This window comes from Schistocerca cancellata, chromosome 1 (genome assembly GCF_023864275.1).
Source record: "Schistocerca cancellata isolate TAMUIC-IGC-003103 chromosome 1, iqSchCanc2.1, whole genome shotgun sequence".
Lineage (NCBI taxonomy): Eukaryota > Metazoa > Arthropoda > Insecta > Orthoptera > Acrididae > Schistocerca > Schistocerca cancellata.
Window position 1 is genome coordinate 801803239 of NC_064626.1, and position 20742 is coordinate 801823980.

The following is a 20742-nucleotide window of genomic DNA, read 5'->3' on the forward strand; positions in this document are numbered from 1 at the left end:
AAGGTGATGGAACATATGATTTATGCCCGGCTGGTATGGTGGATCGAGTCTCGCAATTTACTGACGAACGCACAGTATGGATTTCAAGCACAGCGTTCTGCAGTTCACCATCTAGTTAGTTTGTCCACCCATGTCATGAATGGTTTTCTGTGGGAATCCCAGGCTGTGGCCATGTTTTTTGATGTGGAGAAATCTTACGACACCTGCTGGAGAACTGGTATCCTCCATACTCTTTGCACGTGGGTCTTCCGTGGCCACCTTCCCTGATCCTTCAGGCATTTTTATAAGATCGAGTTTTCAGGGTGAGTGTGGGTTGCTTTACCCAAGAAAATAGTGTGCCTCAGGGGCCCATCCTGTCTCTCGTCCTCTTTGCTATCGCCATTAACCCTATCATGGCCTGTCTCCCACCGGGCATCTCTGGCTCCCTTTTTGTTTATGATTTTGCATCTATTGCAGTTCTCCACAGATCTGTCTCACTGAGTGACATCTTCAGCGGTGTCTTGATCGTCTTCACACCTGAAGCATCGCCAATGGCTTTCGCTTTTCAACTTACAAAATTGTTTGTATGAATTTCTGGAGACGCCAGTGGTTTCTGTTTCTCCACCATCTTTACATCTTGGGATTGTTGCCCATCCGTTTGTTAAAACTATGAAATTCCTGGGGCTCAACTCGATAGGAGACACTCTTGATCCTCCCATGTATCTTACCCAGCAGCCTGCTGTACGCAGTTCCTTAATGTCCGACGTGTCCTCAATGGTACTTCCTGGGTTGCCGATCGAATCACCCTCCTCCGTTTGTACCGGTCCCTTCTCCATTCGAAACTCAACTGTCTCTCTCACATTTCGGCCTTTACGTGATAGTCCCCTGTAGGGTGTTACCTTCATTTTTCAAAATTTTCGCAAAGAGTGAGTCAATTGGTAAATGGCGCCTTACGTGGTGCATAGTGTCCATCATGCACTGAGAACTCTCGATTCCTTCGTCAACATGGATCTGCACTTCTGCTCATTCCCCAGCTGTTGGGTGAGGTCACCCTCCTGGGTGTATTTTCCTCCATTCTCTGTGCAGAATAGCATTCCGTGCTGTCAACGATAATGAACTTTTTAGCTCGTTTGCACATGTTATCCAGCATGGTAGCCAGTCCGTTGTGGTGGGGCCCCCATGTACCCTGTTTGTTGTAACCCCTTGATCACACAGGGATCGCTCTGCTGATGCCTGCACCATCAACTCCCTACTCATGCCAAGGAGTAGCTGCCCGTATCTCTGGGGCATTGGGACTTCCAGCAATGGCCATCCTGCCAGGTAGCCTTTGCTGCGGCTGGGTGGTGCTCTTGGGGAGGGCCCCTGGTCGGAGTGGGTGGCATCAGGGTGGATGACACGCCATGAAAAGTAGTATGTCATATCTTGCTGGTGGTCAAACACCACCAGCAGTCTCTAAGCGGTCAAGGTCTAACTTCAATGCTAAGAAATACGACCACACATCATCCCCCCCTCTGGTCACACCATGGGAGGAACCCAAGCTAAGGATGTCAGTGAAGCTTATTCAGCCCGGTACCTCATATTTACCAGAGTTGATGGGGAATTTTTCTTGTCAATGAAACCTCAGTTTTATGTGGAGCATTTAGAGGACAAGTTTGGGGAGGTGGAGGGCTTGTCCAAAATGCGGTCAGGGTCAGTCTGTAACAAAACAGCATCCTCTGCCCAGTCACGGGCACTGCTCGCGTGTGACATGCTGGGGGATGTTTCTGTTTCCATCATGCCCCATAAGAGCGTAAATTGGTCCAGGGTATCATATTTCACAGGGACCGTCTCTTGTAGTCTGATGATGAGCTGCACGCCAATTTAGAGTGACAAGGTGTCCATTTCGTCTGACGTGTCCACTGGGGTCTGAGGGATAATCAGGTTGCCACTGGTGCCTTCATCTTGGCCTTTGAGGGTGACACATTACCTGAGGTGATCAAGGTGACAGTCTACCGCTGTGACGTAAATCCATACATCCCTGTCATGATGCGGTGCTGAAAGTTCAGCCATACGTCTTCCGGCTGTACTTTCAGCATCACCTGTCGGGATTGTGGACGTCCTTCACTTCCCAATACTCAGTGTGCCCCACCTTCCAACTATGTCAACTGCAGAGAGCACCATGTGTCTTCCTCGCCAGACTGCAGAATTCTCCAGAAAGAAAGAAATATAATGGAATACAAAACCATGGACCGGCTGACCCACGCTGAGGCTAAGGGAAAATATGAGAGGCTACATCCTGTGCATCCTGTCAATCTATGCCACCGCTACGACGGTGGTTCTACCATCTTCCATTCCGCTGCGTACAGTTGGCTCTCAGAGCCTTCAGACTCCATGTACCCCTTGGGAGGGGGGGGGGGGGGGGGGGGGATGTGGCACTTCCCTCCCTGATGCTCCTGCACAACCTACTTCAGGAGCAACCCCCTCCCCCAACCATCGGGGACATCAATCCCCACTTCTCAGCAGGAGAAGCGTAAGTCTTCTTTGGCTCCTCTTGCCAGGAAGGGATTCCTTGGATCACTCCTTTCCCAGGTTCCTTCAGCTTAAGCGGAAGTTTTGGCAGCACCTGAAAGCCCTCTGCTGCCTGAGCAACACCAACTGGGGTGCAGATTGCTCTACGCTGCTGCAGCTCTACGGAGCCTTTCTTCAATCCTGCCTTGACTGTGGGAGTCTGGTTTACGGTTTGGCAGCGCCTTCAGCATTGCGTTTACTCGACCCAGTGCACCACTGTGGCGTTCGCCTAGCGACGGTAGCTTTTAGAATGAGTCCAGTGACCAGTGTCCTGGTGGAGGCCGGAGGTCCTCCATTGAAGGTTAGGTGTGCACAACCACTCACCAGTTACGTTGCACATGGCGGTTCATCTCCCGCATTGGCGGCCCAGGTCAGAGCTTACGATTGCGGTTCGCGCCCGGTCTCTTCTGTCTGAACTGGAGCCCTTCCTGTTGTAATCTCTCCTCAAGGTCCTTTCATGTACACCTCCATGGTGTACACGTAGGCCGCAGATTCTTCTGGACCTTTCGCATGGCCCTAAGGACTCCATTAACCCTGCGGGTTTCCGCTATCACTTCCTCTCGATTCTCGATATGTACGGGGGCCAGGAAGTGGTTTACACCGACGGCTCGATGGCTGATGGTCACATAGCTTTGCACATGTTCGTGGAGGACATATTGAACAGCACTCCTTGCAAGATGGCTGCAGTGCTCTCACTGCAGAGCTGGCAGCCATATCTCGTGCTCTTGAGCACATCTGCTCAGGCCCTGGCGAGTCATTTCTACTGTGTACTGACTCCTTGAGCAGCCTACAAGCTATCAACCAGTGCTACCCTCACCACCCTTTGGTAGCGTCCATTCAGGAGTCCATCTATGCCCTGGAATGGTCCCATCGTTAAGTGGTGTTTGTGTGGACCCCAGGACGTGTCAGAATCCCAGGCAACAAACTTGGTGACACATTGGTCAAACAGGCTACACAGAAATTGCTTCTGGAGATTGGCATCTCCGAAACTGACCTGCATTCTGTCTTACGCTGCAGGGTTTTTCAGCTTTGGCAGACGGTATGGCATAACAGTACGCACAACAAACGTCATTAAGGAGACTATGAATGTGTGGAAGTCTTCCATGCAGTCCTTTTGCAGGGAATCGGTTGTCCTCTGCTGGCTCCACATTGGTCATATGTGGCTAACGTATGGTGACCTCCTCCGTCGCGAGAACCCACCATGGTGTCGCTGTGGCTCACAAATGACTGTCGTCCACCTCTTGCGGGACTGCCCACTTTTAGCCACTCTGCGGCAGACTTTTAACTTTCCCAGCACTTTACCTCCGGTGTTGGGCGACAATGCCTCAACAGCAGCTTTAGCTTTACATTTTATTTGTGAGGATGGGTTTTATGGTTTGATCTAAGTTTTAGTGCTTTTAGGGTAGAGGTTTTAATGTGTTGCAGAGTGACTGGCTTCTCCCTTTTATTCTCATGGTCAGCCAGCCACAATAATCTGCTCTCTAGTTTTGATCTCATCTTCATGTTTCTTGTGTGTGTCTGTGGTTTTCTTATCCGATTTTCCCCATTTTAGTGTTTGTTGCCCTTCTGTCATTCTTGTTGTTTTCTCCTTTCTTCCAGCTGTGTTTTGTATGTCTCAGTTATTTTACTCCCACACTTGTGGAACTATTTTAATCAGAACGAGGGACTGATGACCTAGCAGTTTGGTCCCTCCCCCCTCTTTTAAGCCAGCCAACCAACCGAACTAGACTACGGTTGCTTTGTTTATGCGTCTCTGAACGCCCATCCCTCTTATGCTCTCTCCACACTATCCACCATCATGGCATCCGTTTGACCACGGGCGCCATTTACACCAGCCCGGTTGAGAGCGTGTGTGCTGAAGCTGCTGAACTACCCCTGCCGTACCACCGTGACTTTCTCCACAGCAGGTATGTATGCCGTTTGACTGCCATGCATGGCCACCCATCCTATACCTCCTTCTTTCATGATTCCATTGATCGTCATTATGGGGCTCGTCCTGCCTCTCTGTTACGTGCTGGAGTCCGCTTTCGGCACTTGCTACAGCAGCTTAATTTCACACTAGCTGTACCTTTCCTGGTGAGTGTGAACCCTTCACCACTTTGGCTGCATGAAGCGGCCCATGTTAACCTTAGCCCTCTATCGCTTCCTAAGGACACTACTCCAGCCTCAGTCTGTCACTTTCAGTTTCATGACTTTCACATGGAACTTCACGATAGTACATTTGTATGCACTGATGGCTCTCGGACTGACTTTGGGGTTGGGTGTGCCTTCGTCATTGGCACCCATGTCTTTCAATATCAGCTTCTGGCACACTCCTCAGTATTTGCAGCCGAGCTCTTCACCTTGTATCGAGCAACGGAGTACATCCAGCAACACCGCCTTTTCAATGGTGTCTTCTGCTCAGACTCACTCAGTGCCCTTCAAAGTCCATGTGCTCTGTACACTGCCCATCCCGTAGCACAGCAGGTCCAGGAAAACTGTCAACTGCTCATTCTTGGTGGAGCCAGTGTGATGTTTCTGTGGGTTCCTGGTCATGTTGGTCTGCCAGGAAATGAAACTGCTGCCAAAGCTGCAGCCCTCATACTTCAGCTCGTGAGTACCTATATTCCCTACAATGATCTTTGTGTTGCCGTCTGTCAGGAGGTGGTGGTCCTTTGGCATCACCAATGGTCCTCTCTTCATGGGAATAAGCTCCGGCTTATTAAGCCTCTCCCAGTAGATTGGACGCCATCCTCTCGGCCCTCCCGCCAGGAGGAGGTTATTTTAACTCGCTTGCGTATAGGGCACTGCCTTTTTAGCCACTGTCATTTGCTAAGTGGCGCTACCCCACCACTTTGTTCACATTGCACTCAGGTTTTAACTGTATGCCACTTCCTGATGGAACGTCCTGTTTGGGTTTGCCATCTGATATATCGGCCTTTTTAACAAATGACGTGGTGGCTGTCGACCGCATCTTACTTTTTATCTGGCAAAGCAATATGGTGAAGGCCATTTAATGTTTTAGTTTTGGACGTCCGTTTCTGTATGGTGTCATTTTTAGCCATTTTTCACACATGCCTGTTTTTAGCTGTCTTCTGTTATGTCAATTGGGACTGATGTATAGTGGTTTTTTAACTCCTTTGTATTCGTGTTCTGTAGTTTTGACTCGGGCACGTATGACCCCAGTTGTTTTTGCACCTTAAAGCAAAACAGAACAAACAAACCAGTGGTAACAATGTATCACACTCGGGCGATTTTAAAAGACTCGGGCTGGCCAGGCCAAAAAATGTCTGTGTTGGTGCAGGGTTCCACATCCTGCCAAGAGGAAAACCATTGTCTGTTTATTAAATTATCTGTCATCCTAATTTCATCTGCCATTTTATAAGCACTGTTCCAAAAACCAGAAGTGTTGGCAATTATCACAGATTTGTCAAATTTAATTCCATGTCCCTCGTTTAAGATGTGTTCTTCTATCACCGATTTTCTGGCAGTTGTAGCCTTGTATAACAACAATGTTCCACAAATCTGTCCTGAACCATGAAAATTATGTGGCAGATGTAAGCCCTTCCACCCTGACACGGAATTTTATATATGCCAATCTTCCTAAGCCCCAAATCATCTTTTACAGGGCCGAGTAGTGCCCTAATCTTGGAATGTGGGCAGAACACACTCTTAATATTAAAATTTCTTAAAATTCTTCCAGTCTTAAAAGATATGCCCCCAACGTAAGGAATAAAGGGCACAGATCTATGCTCCCCTTTGTGCATCACTGGGACTGGACCAAACTCTACATGCCGATGGCCAGCCCAAGTGTTTCAAAATAGTCTTTGTTCGATATATCATTGCCACCGGTGTTCCAACTAAAGACAGTGGCACCAGCCCAGTCTTGAAGGCAGTAGCTGTGATGGGCAGCACATGTGCCGTATACATTATTATAGGACGACGATTTGCAGCCTCAGCATCAGTTTTCAACAGTACTCAGCAATGGCAGCGATGACAGTGGTGTAGCATTCTCCTGAAGATGGTGGGCAGTTGGATGCCGAAATATTGAATCACGTTCATTTTAGAATCTGGCAGCAAACCTGTGGAGAATTTCAAAACCAACATTAACACACTAGAAACAAGTAGGTGAGAATGTTGTACATTGGAACACTTTTCAGAGTTTTTATCTCTGGACAGCCATCTAATTTTCTTTTTACGTTTTCAAATAACACCATTCACTTCTTGTGCTGCAGTCTTTGTCTGAAATCACAAAAATTATTCCAGAAAAGTAAAATATTTTTTCCAAATGTGAGAAACTGCTCCAAGGCACACCTTGGTCATGTACCTAGGAACAAATGTGCTATCCGATTGTAGAAATTGTGCAGTCAAGAAAATCTGGTCAGTACTGTATGTAATAGTCTGTCTGTTGCATTATGAGTGTACTATATACCAACAATCAGTAAGTGAAATCAAATTAAGACTAAGTATTATCAAAAACCAGTTAAAAGTCCAAAACATTTTGAAATAGGTGTTGTTGGCAGCTAACACACATTTCCATTTTCAAGAGAGGGAAAATTGTTCCATTATAGAGAGACCTTCTATTCCAAGGTACAAGATGGTGCACAGCTTACAAACTGTAGCTTAACTGCTTGTATGTTACATAACTAGTTTTAAAAGTACACAGAATTTTACTCACCATACAACTTTGCTACTGAAAATAGCTTTAATATACAATACGGCACTTAAATTTGTAGAACTCGTGATATTTACAAATGCTGCATGAACAAAATTTCGTGTCTCACAACAGAAACAGTTGAAAATGCCAATGGTATCTGTTGCATGTTCCTTCATGTGAGCCTAAAATCTGTCACTAGATGAAAACATCTTGTGTTCCTCGGTACCGTGCCCTCCAGGTATAACTCTCCCCCCTTCTTAATTTGCTACAGAGAAGTATTAAAGAATGTGATATTCTGCAATCCAGGTTTTATTTGCTATCTCTTTATAGTGTTTGTATTCGCAGAAGTAGGATTGAATCATTAAGGAATAACATCTTGCAATTCTCATCCACAATAGTTAATTATATCTTTCTGCTGCTGACTTTTTAATAATAGAATGCAATTCAGTTATTACAGTAGTTTCTGCACTGTAATGTACAGGTTCAAGGCATGCAACCCCGGATACAGCTGATGAGCGAGTTCGTGACTTACCACCCCGTCAGCAGCATCAGTATATGTCGTCTACAGCGGGAAGTGGTTCACGTCAACCTGTTTCCAATCAAGTGATTCAGGGACAGCAGTCTGGAGGAGGTGCTCCACTTCCTGTTAGTGGTCGGCAATCCCAGCGCAGGGAGAACCGCCGCGATGAACGTCGACGTACCACTGATGATGAAGAGACAGTTCTTGACAGTCAAGATGTGTCTAGTGTGGATCATGGTAAGAACAATTTTCATGTCATAAAGAAATAATATGTAATATAAATTTGGTATTTGACCAGTTTTCTAGTATCTGGAATGGAGATCACAGCTGAAATGTAAGTTACCCTGTCCTTTTCACCTATTGTTATTGTCTTATTGTTTTATGGCACAATGTAAGGTGAGTAAATTTTCTAGTTACATATCAACAAAAGAAACTATGTCATAGTTGTTTGTCAGGCATTAACAATTCCTTCTCAAGTACAGTGCATTAAATAGCATCATTATAATTTACATTAAAGAGCTCTTTGAATCCTGCACTGGAGTAGTGGCTCTGGAAACACAAATCCCAAGTGACAATATACAGGTCACCAGCAGGAATTAATTTGTTTCAAATTGTTGGTGTGTGTATCTTCATGTAAAGCTCACTAGAATCACAGTCTTCAGATTAATTTTCATTGGGATATTAACGACCTTGAACTACTAGTTAATGGCGATTAGTTTTCATTTAATCCCTCAGGCAAATTACTGTCATATTTCTTAGGTAACTCTTTAAATAATCACTATTTACTTTTTCTCATTTCTGGGCACATCTTCCTTAAATGCATAGTTTCAAAAGCCTGTACCTATGCATAACATTATTCTGATGGCTTTTCCTTTTCCTAATGACACACTTGAAAGTGCTTACATGATTTACATGAAAATGTACAAACTTTATTTCGACAAGCTGTGATGCAAATCGGACAGCAATGTGGTCTTCTGTAACTGAAATAAACGAAAACTGTGGCTAACAAAACAGAAGAGGAGATGCCAAGGTATAAAATTTTGTGTTCTTCAGCTATACCACCATTTCACCAGATGTGAAATAGCACAGAAAAATGCTCAAGAATGAGTCTGTCAAGTTAGAAACATTCAGAACTGGCCAGATTTCTTAGTAGGCAAAAGAGAATGCCAGAGTAGTTGTTCGAAAAGTTCTGGGAGAATAGAGGTCATAAGCAGATTCCTGGGTCAAAATACATACTCAAAATACCAAATGGGTTTCAGGAGTAACATTGAAGATGTCCACATCTACTTCTGTGTGTACACTTCAAACTACCGTGAAGTGCACGGTGGAGGGTATGTCCCATTGTACCAGTTATTAGGGTTTCTTCCCATTCCACCCAAGTATGGAGCACCGGAAGAATGATTGTGTGCACACCTCTGTGCATGCAATAATTATTCTAATCTTCCTCATGATCCCTGTGTATGTGATACATAAGAGGTTGTAGTATATTCCTAGAGTCATCATTTAAAGCTAGTTCTTGAAACTTTATTAATAGACTTTCTCAGGATACTTTACAGCTCAGTTTATTCAGTATCTCTGTGGCACTCTCCCACAGATCAAACAAACCTGTGACCATTCATACTGTTTATTCAGATTATACTATTATTCACACGTGAGAATATTTTCATTGCCTTCCAGCTGACATTGTATTGGAGAGTAATGTTGTTCAATCATTGATCGCCCTGCATAGAATCCAGTTCCAGACACCCACATACATCAGTTGAGTTGATGTTGAGTTAGTGTCTTCAATATTGCCAAGGCCATTTCCTTATTTAGCTCTTGTCAAACAGAACTAGTGCTCCATGTGGTATGATGACGGTGACTTCTTAGGTGTATTGAACCTATTCGATCACATCAGCAAAAAGAAACTTTACATTCAGCAATTGGTGCAATAAGAGCCCACGCTAAAGTTCTAAGCAGAATTGTTTACATTCAAAATGTCTACACTGACATGTGTAAATAAGATATTCCCAAATAGTACAGTGTTATAAACACAAGCCTGCGAAATCAAGCATGTAGCCTATAAAATAGTTGAGTTCACTAATTAGATTAATGATTAATATATTAAGCTACATACCAGTACAAGTCTTCACATAGTTTTAGACGTTCTCTATTTAATTTGAATAAATAGTTATTTTGTGATCCAGTAACATCCATTGTGCAATACAAAACATGTAAGCGAACAAAAATGTGCATATGTAATTTTATATGAGTGGATTGTTTTAATTATAGATTGACCAATCATGTAAATTGCCATTAATTATTGTCTGAGATGTGATAAACCTTAATAGTGTGAATGTTTCCATTAATAATAAATAATACACGGCTACTGCCCCATGCCAGGAGAAATTGTGGCAGCTCGTAGAATTGTTACCTAGCACCAACACTACAGCTTGAATTGCCAGTATTGACTACTTCCGACACTGTCCGTGAGATTCCGCTAGCATTTGGCTACTCATGTTGGGCTTGTGCATAAGGCACTTTCCTCTTACACTGATCCTCACCTCTCTGACAGTGGACTTCTTGTGGTGCAACCATAGTTTGATGTATATATTAATGTTGAATTAATTAACAGTGAGTTACCATGAAGCATAACTGATTGAAACTCCATTACTGTGTGTTCAATGTTTTTACACTCAGTGAGCCATTGTGTTACATTTCATGCAACTCCATTAAATTGGGTAAGTAATGCATTTGTTTATCCAACTGTTTTCATCCTTCATCAAATTTGCTATATATGACTAAAATGAGTAACCATTTCCTTACCAACTGTTTGAGGTAGACAAGAAACATCTACTTAACCTACAACCAAAACCGGAGTAACTAGACCAGTTCTAATAAATGTGGGTGATAAAGCGTACCAAGCTTTGAAGAACATTCGTTGCTTGATCAGAAGCCAAAATTGCTTTCATCTAAAGAAACTGTTGAGAAAAAGTGTTAAAGGTAACAAAAAAATTAGAAACTATTGCTAAGGAGAGAGTCCACAGATGAATAACAAGAGAAGCTTTCCTATCTTCTCTAAACTTGTCCCTACCTCGTCCCTTGCCTTCAGCTCCTAGCAAAGCTGCTTCAGGTTCTGAATGCTTAACGTTTTCCATTATTAAATTTTCCATTAGTTTTTACATTGTCAGCCTTCCTGCCATTTTCCAGTTTGAGCATTTGTCAAGCAGGTGCTTTTCTCTATATTTGAAATTTACCCCTCCAGAACTTGTGATAACTCCCTTAACATCCTCAGTATATAGAAAAATATGATGTGGTAGGCTTTGAAAATGAAAAGTGTGACACCAGGAAGGATTGTGAGGTATATTGAGATGGCAGTTGTAAAATTCCTCTCATAATTTTGTGATACAGCTTTTGCATGTGGAGCAAAAGGACAGCTTCCCATTTGTGACCATCAGTAACCTAGAATCTTAACAGCGAGAATGCAGCCAACTAATGTAAAATAAAATAAAAGCATTTGCATTCTGCTTGCAATATTTACCTAATCCCTAGTTAGTTTGCCATATTTACTTAACATTAATGTTAAGGCATTAATGCAGTCTTAAAACAATTTATATAAATTTCGTCTTAGTAATTGAATGTTAGCAAGTTCTCAGTAAATCTCCTCTTATGCTGTGCATTTATATTCTTGATGGAACATATGTCTAAGAAATTTTGTTTTCGCCTTACTGATATGTAACAAAAACAGTATTAAAGGAAAAAACTATTATTGTCAAAAAGTGGCTTAAAGATTTCAGTGAAGATCTTTTTAGTTGATCAGTTATTGCTGGTCACAAAAGGTTGTGTGTCATGTCCCATGTAGAGTCAGTGTCGAGCGTCGAGGGCTCCAGAACTCGCCGCCGCAGAAGACACAGGCGCAGGATACGTCAGCGTAGCCAGACACCTTCTGGAGAGAACATTAACACCAGTAGCACTGAAGGAACTGGTAAGAGTCAATACTGTATCAGAACTGCAGAATACCCAAGTAACTGCTGTTGTACTTAGTAGGGCAAAGAACAGAGATAAAGGAAAAGACTGCAGTAAGTTCACTACTTACAGTCATGAGTTGCAAAGCTGTTACAAATTGTAAGTAATTTATTTATAGTTCATCAGTTTAACGTGTGTGTGTGTGTGTGTGTGTGTGTGTGTGTGTGTGTGTGTGTCATGAAAATTATTGTATACATGTGATAAGCGAAATGCATCCAGCACAAACAGTGCTTTATTTGCCTTTCTAAGCACCAGTTCATTCCCAGAAACTGTCATGCTTAAGTTGTGCGTGCAACATGAGATATAGTTAGTGCTGGAGGAAAATGAAACAATAAGTTAGGGGAAGATGACAAATAATCTGGTGTATGGGAAAAGTGAACAGAACTGATGATGGGGGGAAGAAGGTAAGATCAACAGGAGAAAAAATGGAAAAAAAAACAGTGCACAACACAAAAACCAACTACTAAAATTTCTGAAAATTTTTGCGAGAGATAATAGCTGCCACTTCTTATCACTTTCTGTCTAGCTGTGGCACAGGAGTAAAGTAACACTAAAACTCTATACACATTAGATACAAACACACAGATTTTTGTATGTTGTAACAATAATATAGAAAGGAGAGATTGTTGCTCACCATATGAAGGGCATTAATTAGCAGACAGGTATAATGAAAAAGAATATATGGCTGTCAGAATAAGTCCTTCATTGAATGCAGATGAAACAATAAACACATTCACCCATGCATCTCTCTCTCTCTCTCTCTCTCTCTCTCTCTCTCTCTCTCTCTAACACATGCGTGCGTGCACGCGCCCACACAAACACTGTTGTCTCTAAGTCTAGATATCCTTGATCGGTACTGTGCCCAGAGACGAGTCAATGGCTGGTGTGTGTGTGTGTGTGTGTGTGTGTGTGTGTGTGTGTGTGTGTGTTTGTTTCTACTTCTGATGATGGACTTTATCCAGAAGTTTGAATATTTCTAGCATTATTTTTCACTCTGCCTGTCTGTAACTCAGTGCCTCCTCTGTGTGGTGAGTAGCAATCTATCCTTTCCCTATTGTTGTTAATTCTTCCAGGATGAGCCTAATGCCTTCCCTTTGATCCCACAATCCAGTACTGTTTGCCTTCTGTACAGCTTTGCACTACTCAATGTCTTTCATACCCTTTCTGTACTTTCTAAAGTTTTATTGTTACCTCCCCAACTACAAATGCTGTCCACTGCATACCACACACCCTGTGAAGCTCTGACTTCCAAGCCACCCTGTTTAAATGCTCATGTACAACATTCTTCGTGCTAATATAATCACTCGACCTTCAAACTGAACTCACTACCTTTCTTCACACACTACTCAGGTTTCCCATCTTTTCATTATACTACACCTGTTTTGCCTTTTTTGTCGGTTTTCCCCTCTTAGTTTCACTCAATTTTCCACATTTTTCTGCGTTTTTTTTTACCCTCCACTATGGATTATTGCTCCTTCCATCTGTGTCAGTACAGAAAATTTCCCTGCCCTAACCAGAACCTAGTCCTACTTACTGTTTATTCATGGTGGCCTAGTTCATGTAATCCTCAAATTGCCTGATTGTCAAATTACCTATCTCCAGGTGCAATCTCGTCCTTTGGCACTGATTTCTATCTATTCAAATTCCATCAGTTCATTACCCCTCACCATTCTAGTCTTGCAAACCTTGTAAATCATGCCCAAAACACCGTGCACTACCTCCTGTCTATCCATAAAATTCACCTGCTCTGCAATCACACTCCTGCATTCCATTTCTCAGACCTCCAGTAATTAAAGCAGCATCCACAGTGCCAACTCAAAAAAACTGTTCAATCTGTTCCTCATAATCCTACTGTGGATTGCTACTGTCCACCATGACTGCAAGAGCCTCTGTCATACCTTCGCTGCATCCTCTCATATCTGCCAAACACTTCCTTGCAGACATACTGGTTTTACCACATCCTAAGGAACTCTCCACGCCACCCAGTAAAACTCAGAGCCTAAATGGATGCACAACACAGTTGCATACCTGTCCTCCAAAAGCCACTGTCCCACACAAGTCTCAGCACTTTCAAAAGGCGTTACCTTGTGCCCCACTCTCAAATTCAATTGTGTTTGATTGTTAAAGACATTCTCCTTATGGCCCTTGCAGTGGCCTTTTTTCTACTAACTCTACCAATCGGACTCAATCCAAAACCAATATTGAACTCTGCCTGGCTCAGTTTACTCCTTCATCTAACCATAATCCACTCCGACTACCCCCAGATCATTCTTGTTGTTTCCTAACCTTGAACCATGCCTCACCTTGATTCCTCAAATGAATCAATATTAAAAGGAATCGAGCCTCACTGCCCAGAGTTGGCAGTGGCCATGTATTTGTAATTTGTTCTTGTATGAATTGTGTGTGAGAGTTCTCTAATTCTGAATGTGTACTACTTTTCTAATTGTGATGAAAGCCTTTGTCCGAAAGCTGAATATTTCAAGCATTCTTTTTCATTGTGCACGTTTGCCACTCAATGCCGCATCTTTGTGGTGAGTGGCAATATATCTTTCCATATTGTTGTTTTTCCTCCCTGGATGTTTCATTGTTTGATTTTGTATGTTGTTATCTATACCATGTCATAAGTAGCATTTTGGTTCTTTGAAGAAGAAAAATTCTACCGTATTCAACTTAGTGTTGTTTCATGATTGGTGCAAAGCATGTCCTGTGTAACACATTAATCTCATGTACTACTACTACTACTACTACTTCTACTACCACTACCACCACTGCAGCTTTAATATGAGGTGTGATCAAAAAATACGGTGAGTGAATTTATTTAGCAGCAACTGCTGACACTACAGCCATCTGATGTGATTTGTCCAATGGCCTAATCTGTTGTGACAGTCAGCATCAAGGTGAAACACGTTCTAACTTGTCAGTCATCATCCAGAAATGGTAGAATGAGGTTGTGGTTACCGTGTTTGGCATGCATCATGGTTTTCAAACAGTGTGTGAACATTAAGTCTGTTTTGAGTTGCAAAAATGCTAAAGAAACTTTTAAAATGATGAAGTTTGATGTATGGTGATAATGCTGTATCTCTGAGGGCAGTTTACATGTGGCATGAGCAATTTAGAAGTCGAAATAAGCAATATTCGAGATGTCCATTAACTTTTTTAAAAAATGTGAAAAGCGGCAAAAATTGTTCATTCAAACAAGCAAATACCTATTCAAAAGCTTACCGAAGAATTTAGCATTTCATATGGGTATGTGCAAAGCATATTAACCAGTAATTTCCAAATTACGTAAGCAAGATCAAAATTTGTTTCAAGGCTTTTGAGTAATGAACAGAAGGAAAATTGTGTATCAGTGTGCATTTCCAAAATTTTAACAGGAGGTGGACCTTAGTGTCTAAGAGTATGACCATGAGATGAAAATTCAGTGTTCCCAATGGCAGTCTGGTCCCAACAACCAGATACTGGTCATGCGTGTACGAGTTGTGTTTACAATAATGTGAAGGTATGTGTATGTTGTATCTTTCCAACGAAGGCCTTGTTGGTCAAAAGCTCACTTTCTGTGACAGTCCTTTTGTTGTGCATATCTGCGACTCAGCATTTCCACTGTATGGTGAGTATAACTATCCTTTTTGTAATGTTGTTACATTTCATCCTGGATTTTCCATTTTTTGAATTTTACAAAGGAATACTGCAAGGTATGCAAAACGATATACAAAGAAAGAAACCATAAAAATGGCCAGTGGCTTCCTGCGTCATGACAATGTACTGTGCTACGCCTCGCTTTGGTTTATGAATTTCTTGCCAGAAAAAGTGTACTGTCTGTCCAAATTGACCTTTTTCATCATGTTTATCTCTTCCCAAAAATTAAAACCGTGCTTAAAGGAAAACATTTTGACACCATGAGGTCCACAACAGAGCAGCTGAATGCCCTTCCAAAGGAAGCCTTCCAGAAATGTTTCCAGTCATGGAGTCAGTATTGGGAGTGCATTGCTAGCCAAGCACAGTACTTTGAAGGAGATTAAATCAGATTCCATGCAAACTTATTACTTTGTTTCTAATAAAATTATTCACCTCATTTTTGATCACTAATCATAAATATTCTTTCGCCTGGGCATTGGCAATTCTCTCCTTAGAGAGAGATACTGGCTCAAAGATCTATCAGAAAATAATATGAAGTTGAACCAATCTCACATTGCAACTAAAGACTACAAACAGAAAGCCAAAATATTAATTTTTCACAATTAAAAATGTATATATGCAGGATGGCACTACCATATCTTGTTTAATCACTGCATGGATACACACACACACACACACCTACACCTATATTACTAAAAAACTACTTAAGCCCAACAAGGTGTCAGGATCTGAAGGACTTTCTATTATATTCTATACTGAATGCACTGTGGTGTTAGACCATTCCCTATCCCAAATTTGTTTAAAACCTCTTGTGCTGCAAGTAGCCTCACCAGACTAGAAAAGAGCTCCAGTCACGTTTGTTTACAGAAGGGATAAAAGAAGCCCGGAGGAAAAGGGGCTTTTCTCATAGAATTGACATGCATTCAGAGAAAACCACTTGCGTGAAACGCTGCTTGCTTTATTCCCATACAATGTCTTGCTTACAGTAAGTGAAGGCCAGCTGCTTAGATTTCTGAAAGGCATTTGGCACTGCACTGTATAGTTCACTAATAATCAAGATATTATCTTACAGGGTATCTTTATAGATAATGCAGTTGGCTCAGTGAATTTTTTACTTAGTACTTATTCAGGGCAATGAATATTCAGCAGAAATGACACAACCATTGGATGTGCCCCTCAGGAAGCTTAAGAATCACTAATGGTCTTAATACACATAAATTAGGCATCGAATAGGTTCAGCAACACTATATATTGTTAACTTATAATATTTGCAGAAAAATTATGATTGAAAAATTGTAAGGAAATACAGAAAGCTTTGACTAAAATTTTCTCACTTGGTACAACAAATATCACCTCTCCATAAGCAGAATAAATACACGAAATGTCATCAATAAAGAGGAAGACCTTAATAGTACCCAGTTAAAAGATTGAACAAATGAAGCACATAACAATCATTTAAATACTCCACTAAGAAGTGAGATGAAATGAAATGTACACACAAATCTGTAGCAGGGAAAGCAAATGGGAAACATACCTTTGTTAGATGGAATCTCAGAAAATGCAATGCATCCAGTTCTAAAGCACTGTATCAACATTCGGACTCCTAAACAAGTAGGAATTACAGTGGGTACCAAAACAATTAAAGAGTTGCATTGGTAGGTCAATATAGCCCATATGAAGGTATGAGAGAGCTGTAACTTAGTTGTTGGTAACTTTTTAGAGAAGTGGGCTTTGGGGAAAGCTGTGTGACAATTCTACTCCATCACTGTGTATATCTCATAAAGATATTTGAGTAAGATAAGAGATAAGGACCTTTACCAAGGCATAAAGGCAGTAATTTTGTCCATTGGTTAATATGCAAATGAAATATGGTAGGTAATCTGAATAAGTGTACAAAATACCCCATGCTACACACCGTACAGTGACGTGAAGTATACACTGATGAGCTAAAACATTATGATCACTGCGACATTTGATGTCGCCTGGTGTATTGTGGGCACGTGACACAGTAACAGAAGTATGTAAGCAGAGCAGACACAGATGGGGAATCACCCTAGCGAAGATATGGGCTGCAAATGGGGAAATCCATTGAGATAAGAAACTTTGACAAAAGGCAGATTATTACTATGCAGAGCCTGTGAATAAGTATCTCCAAAACAGCAATGGTTGAATGTTCACATGCTACTGTCATGAGCATTTATGGAAAGAGGTAGCAGGTCAGTGAAACTACTTACTAGGTGCTGAATGGTTCGATGTCCACGACCCTTCATAGAACATGGGGTTCGGAGGCTGGTCTGCTCTGTAAAGTAGAATGGATGGTGAATTGTGGCACCTTTGTCGAAAGAGCACAAAGCTGTTGCATGCACAAGTGTTTCGGAGCACACCATTCATCGTGAACTGTTGAACATAGAGATCTGCAGTAGAGCACGTGTTCACATTTTCACCCAATGACATCATCAGTTAAGGTTGCAGTGGGCACAAGACCATCAATCAATGGAAACGTGTCGGCTCTTCGGGTGAACCACATTGTACTACAGTAGGTTGATGGTTCTCCCCACAAACGCCATCATCGAGGTGAACAGCAGCTTGAAAGCTGCAGCATGCCACGGAAGCAGGCTGGTGGGAGCAGTATTATGCTTTGGGAGACATTCTCCAGCACTTGAATGGGACTTGTGGTAGTAATCAAAGACACTTTGACATCTGCCTCACTTCATGCGTGATGTCTTCCCAAACAGTGATGTCATCTTTTAGCAGTATAGTTGTCCGTGGCTTGGAGCCAGAACAATGCCTCAATGGTTTTAGAAGTATTATATTGAACTCATGTTTATGTCTCTGCTACCAAATTCATCCAATGTAAATCCGAAGGAACCCATTTGGGTCACTCTCAGGTGCCATCACCACATATGCAAGTCAGCGGGCCCTTTATTTACACAAATTACGTGATTTGTGCTTAGAAATCCAATGCCACAAACCTACCAACAAACTGTCAGATCCCAAATGCACAGAATCAGTTGGTGCAAGTCATTCCAAAAATGGACAGACAAGCTATTAAACAGGTGGTCATAATGTTTTGCCTTTTCAGTGTATGTGTATGTGTAGGTGTAGAACAGATGTGGCTAGTGCTATTTCTTATTCAGCTCTGTAGTAATGATTCTCAAATGTTCCCTAGGTAAGATGATTTTCTGACTACTCCATAGTGACACTATATTGATACTGACATAAGATTTGCATTTCAAAATAATTGAAAGAAGTTTGTTGTTTCTATTTTGCAGTGTGTGTATTCCAACTGCATCATCATTCTGCATTTGTTAGTAGTCAGCATCTCATTTGTAGTTGGCCTTTAATATTGTTGTTGTTCCTAGTGTATTCTACCCACAGGACTCTTGGTTGTTTTCCGTTAAATAATAATTCCAGTGTCTAGTCGTTTCATGAATACTTAATTTAATGTCCTTCATTCTCCTCAGTGTGTGTATTAATGTCTATCAAACTGTTTTACATATGAGTGCATGGCTTACATACTTAATTGATGGAGATATTGATTTTCTGTTATGTTGTGCTGGATTTGCTGATTCATTGGATTTTCATTCTTATTTTGATGACTATCACTGACATTGTTTTTTCTCATGTTGATTGAGTAGTATTCTTTTCCAGTTGAATATGACTTCTCTGAGCAGGGATGTGAGCTTTCTGCTTTATCAGCAAGCATCACTGAATCATTTGTGTATCCCAAAGTTAATTACTTTTCTACTACCTTAAATTATTACATTGATGTTACTTTAAATATTATTGTTTGCAAGTTGAACAAAGACAATCAAATGTCTTAAGATTACTGCATATTCCCAAGTATTGCCATTAGTCTGCACATTAGCTTTTTGTTGGTAGTGAGTGTTTTCAATTTTTCTTAACTCATTACAGTCAGTTACTGTTCCGTGATGCTGTTGAATGAACTAATTTTGCTGTACACCATTAGGTACTTACTTATTCATTATGTATGAAACAAGTGGAAACTTTTTGCTGATATTGACAGTCCTGAAGAACACTTGATAGCCCATAGTGCAAGAAAATCTATGGCATGAGTATTCAGATGTGCAAAACAGGATGCATTTCACATATCTGCATCAAATGCCCAAGCTCAGATGTCACTCTTCCTTTTTTTATACAGGAAAAGAAGGAATAGCAACTGCTATTTTTTAGGGCATGCACTGCATGTGCTCGCAATGCTGGGACGGCGTATTAATAAATCGTGCTTCAGTAGAATTTTAACATTGCTTTCTTGTGTGCCAATGTAAAAGTGTTCCAAAATACTTCAGATTTGCAGGTGTTACATGTTGTGTATTAAGTCTGTGCTTGTCGATCATGTTTAATAAATTTTCCTTTATGGTTATTGCAAGACATTGTCAGCTCTATTGGATGGTTCTTCTTCTTATTACAGAAATTTATTCACCCATATCACACAAAAATATACAATGATTACTAGTTTCAGCAAAATTAAATCACCATCTACAGGTCATTTGTATAAGTCATTTTTTTAAGCAGAGGTGCATTTATGGGAGAGTAACTTCTGTACGCTGAAATGAGGTGCTGGTTAGAGAGATTGTGATAGCTAACTTGCTGTCATTGTTGTTCTGCAATGTAGAGTTCGTGAGTGATCTGCAGCACTGTGACCCCCCTATCTGCTGTTACAATCCACAATAGTTGATGGAAACTCCTATCAGTGACACATTGTTACTGTCAACAGTTGACTCTAGTGATGTAGACAGCACATTTCCCCATATTTGACATACTTGCCTTTGACATAACACGTGAAAATGCCAGTATCTGCATGTTCTTAGGAAGCTGTCCACAATCATATGCAGTGACAATTCCCATTTTACACTAAGTTTATTTGATTGTCATCTTGACAGCCATTACAAGGTATGGTGGATATCCCAGTAATATAACACAATGGACTGTTTTATTCCCCAACAGCTATCTGTAATTCAATTTCTCATGAGTGTTTAATCTCAACAGTGGCAACTTAAATAAGACAATGGAAAGCCCTGGGGGGGGGGGGGGGGGGATATAAATAATCAAAATAGTAAAGGTAACAACTGACCACATAGTTGGGGCATTGAGTAGCTCAGCAGTGTATTCTGCCACTGAGTGGTCAAATATACTCTCAACCACAGTCTGATCATGGCCATTCATTTGGTTGGACAGCTCTTTGGTGATGGCACCCACATAAAGACTGTGCGAAACTTTAAACAGAGTTGGCATATGATGTGACAGCTTTCAAAAGTGGCCTTGCCTCCTGATATCTTCTGAGAGAATAAATTTTGGGAGTGGTATCAGAAGATAAAATGTGAATAACATTGTCGAAAAATTTGCCTGTGAAATACTGGTAAAATTCATAGATGCACTGATGAAGAACAGACCCAGG

At 41.5% G+C, this 20742-nt stretch overlaps 1 protein-coding gene across 1 annotated transcript in view; it reads left to right on the plus strand.

The window, feature by feature from the left end:
• LOC126187899 (synaptic functional regulator FMR1) overlaps positions 1–20742 on the plus strand; it is a 232578-nt gene that overhangs the window by 198109 nt on the left and 13727 nt on the right. The window contains 2 exon segments of the mRNA XM_049929253.1: positions 7644–7919; positions 11524–11646. Of these exon segments, the coding sequence (XP_049785210.1) occupies positions 7644–7919; positions 11524–11646 (399 nt within the window).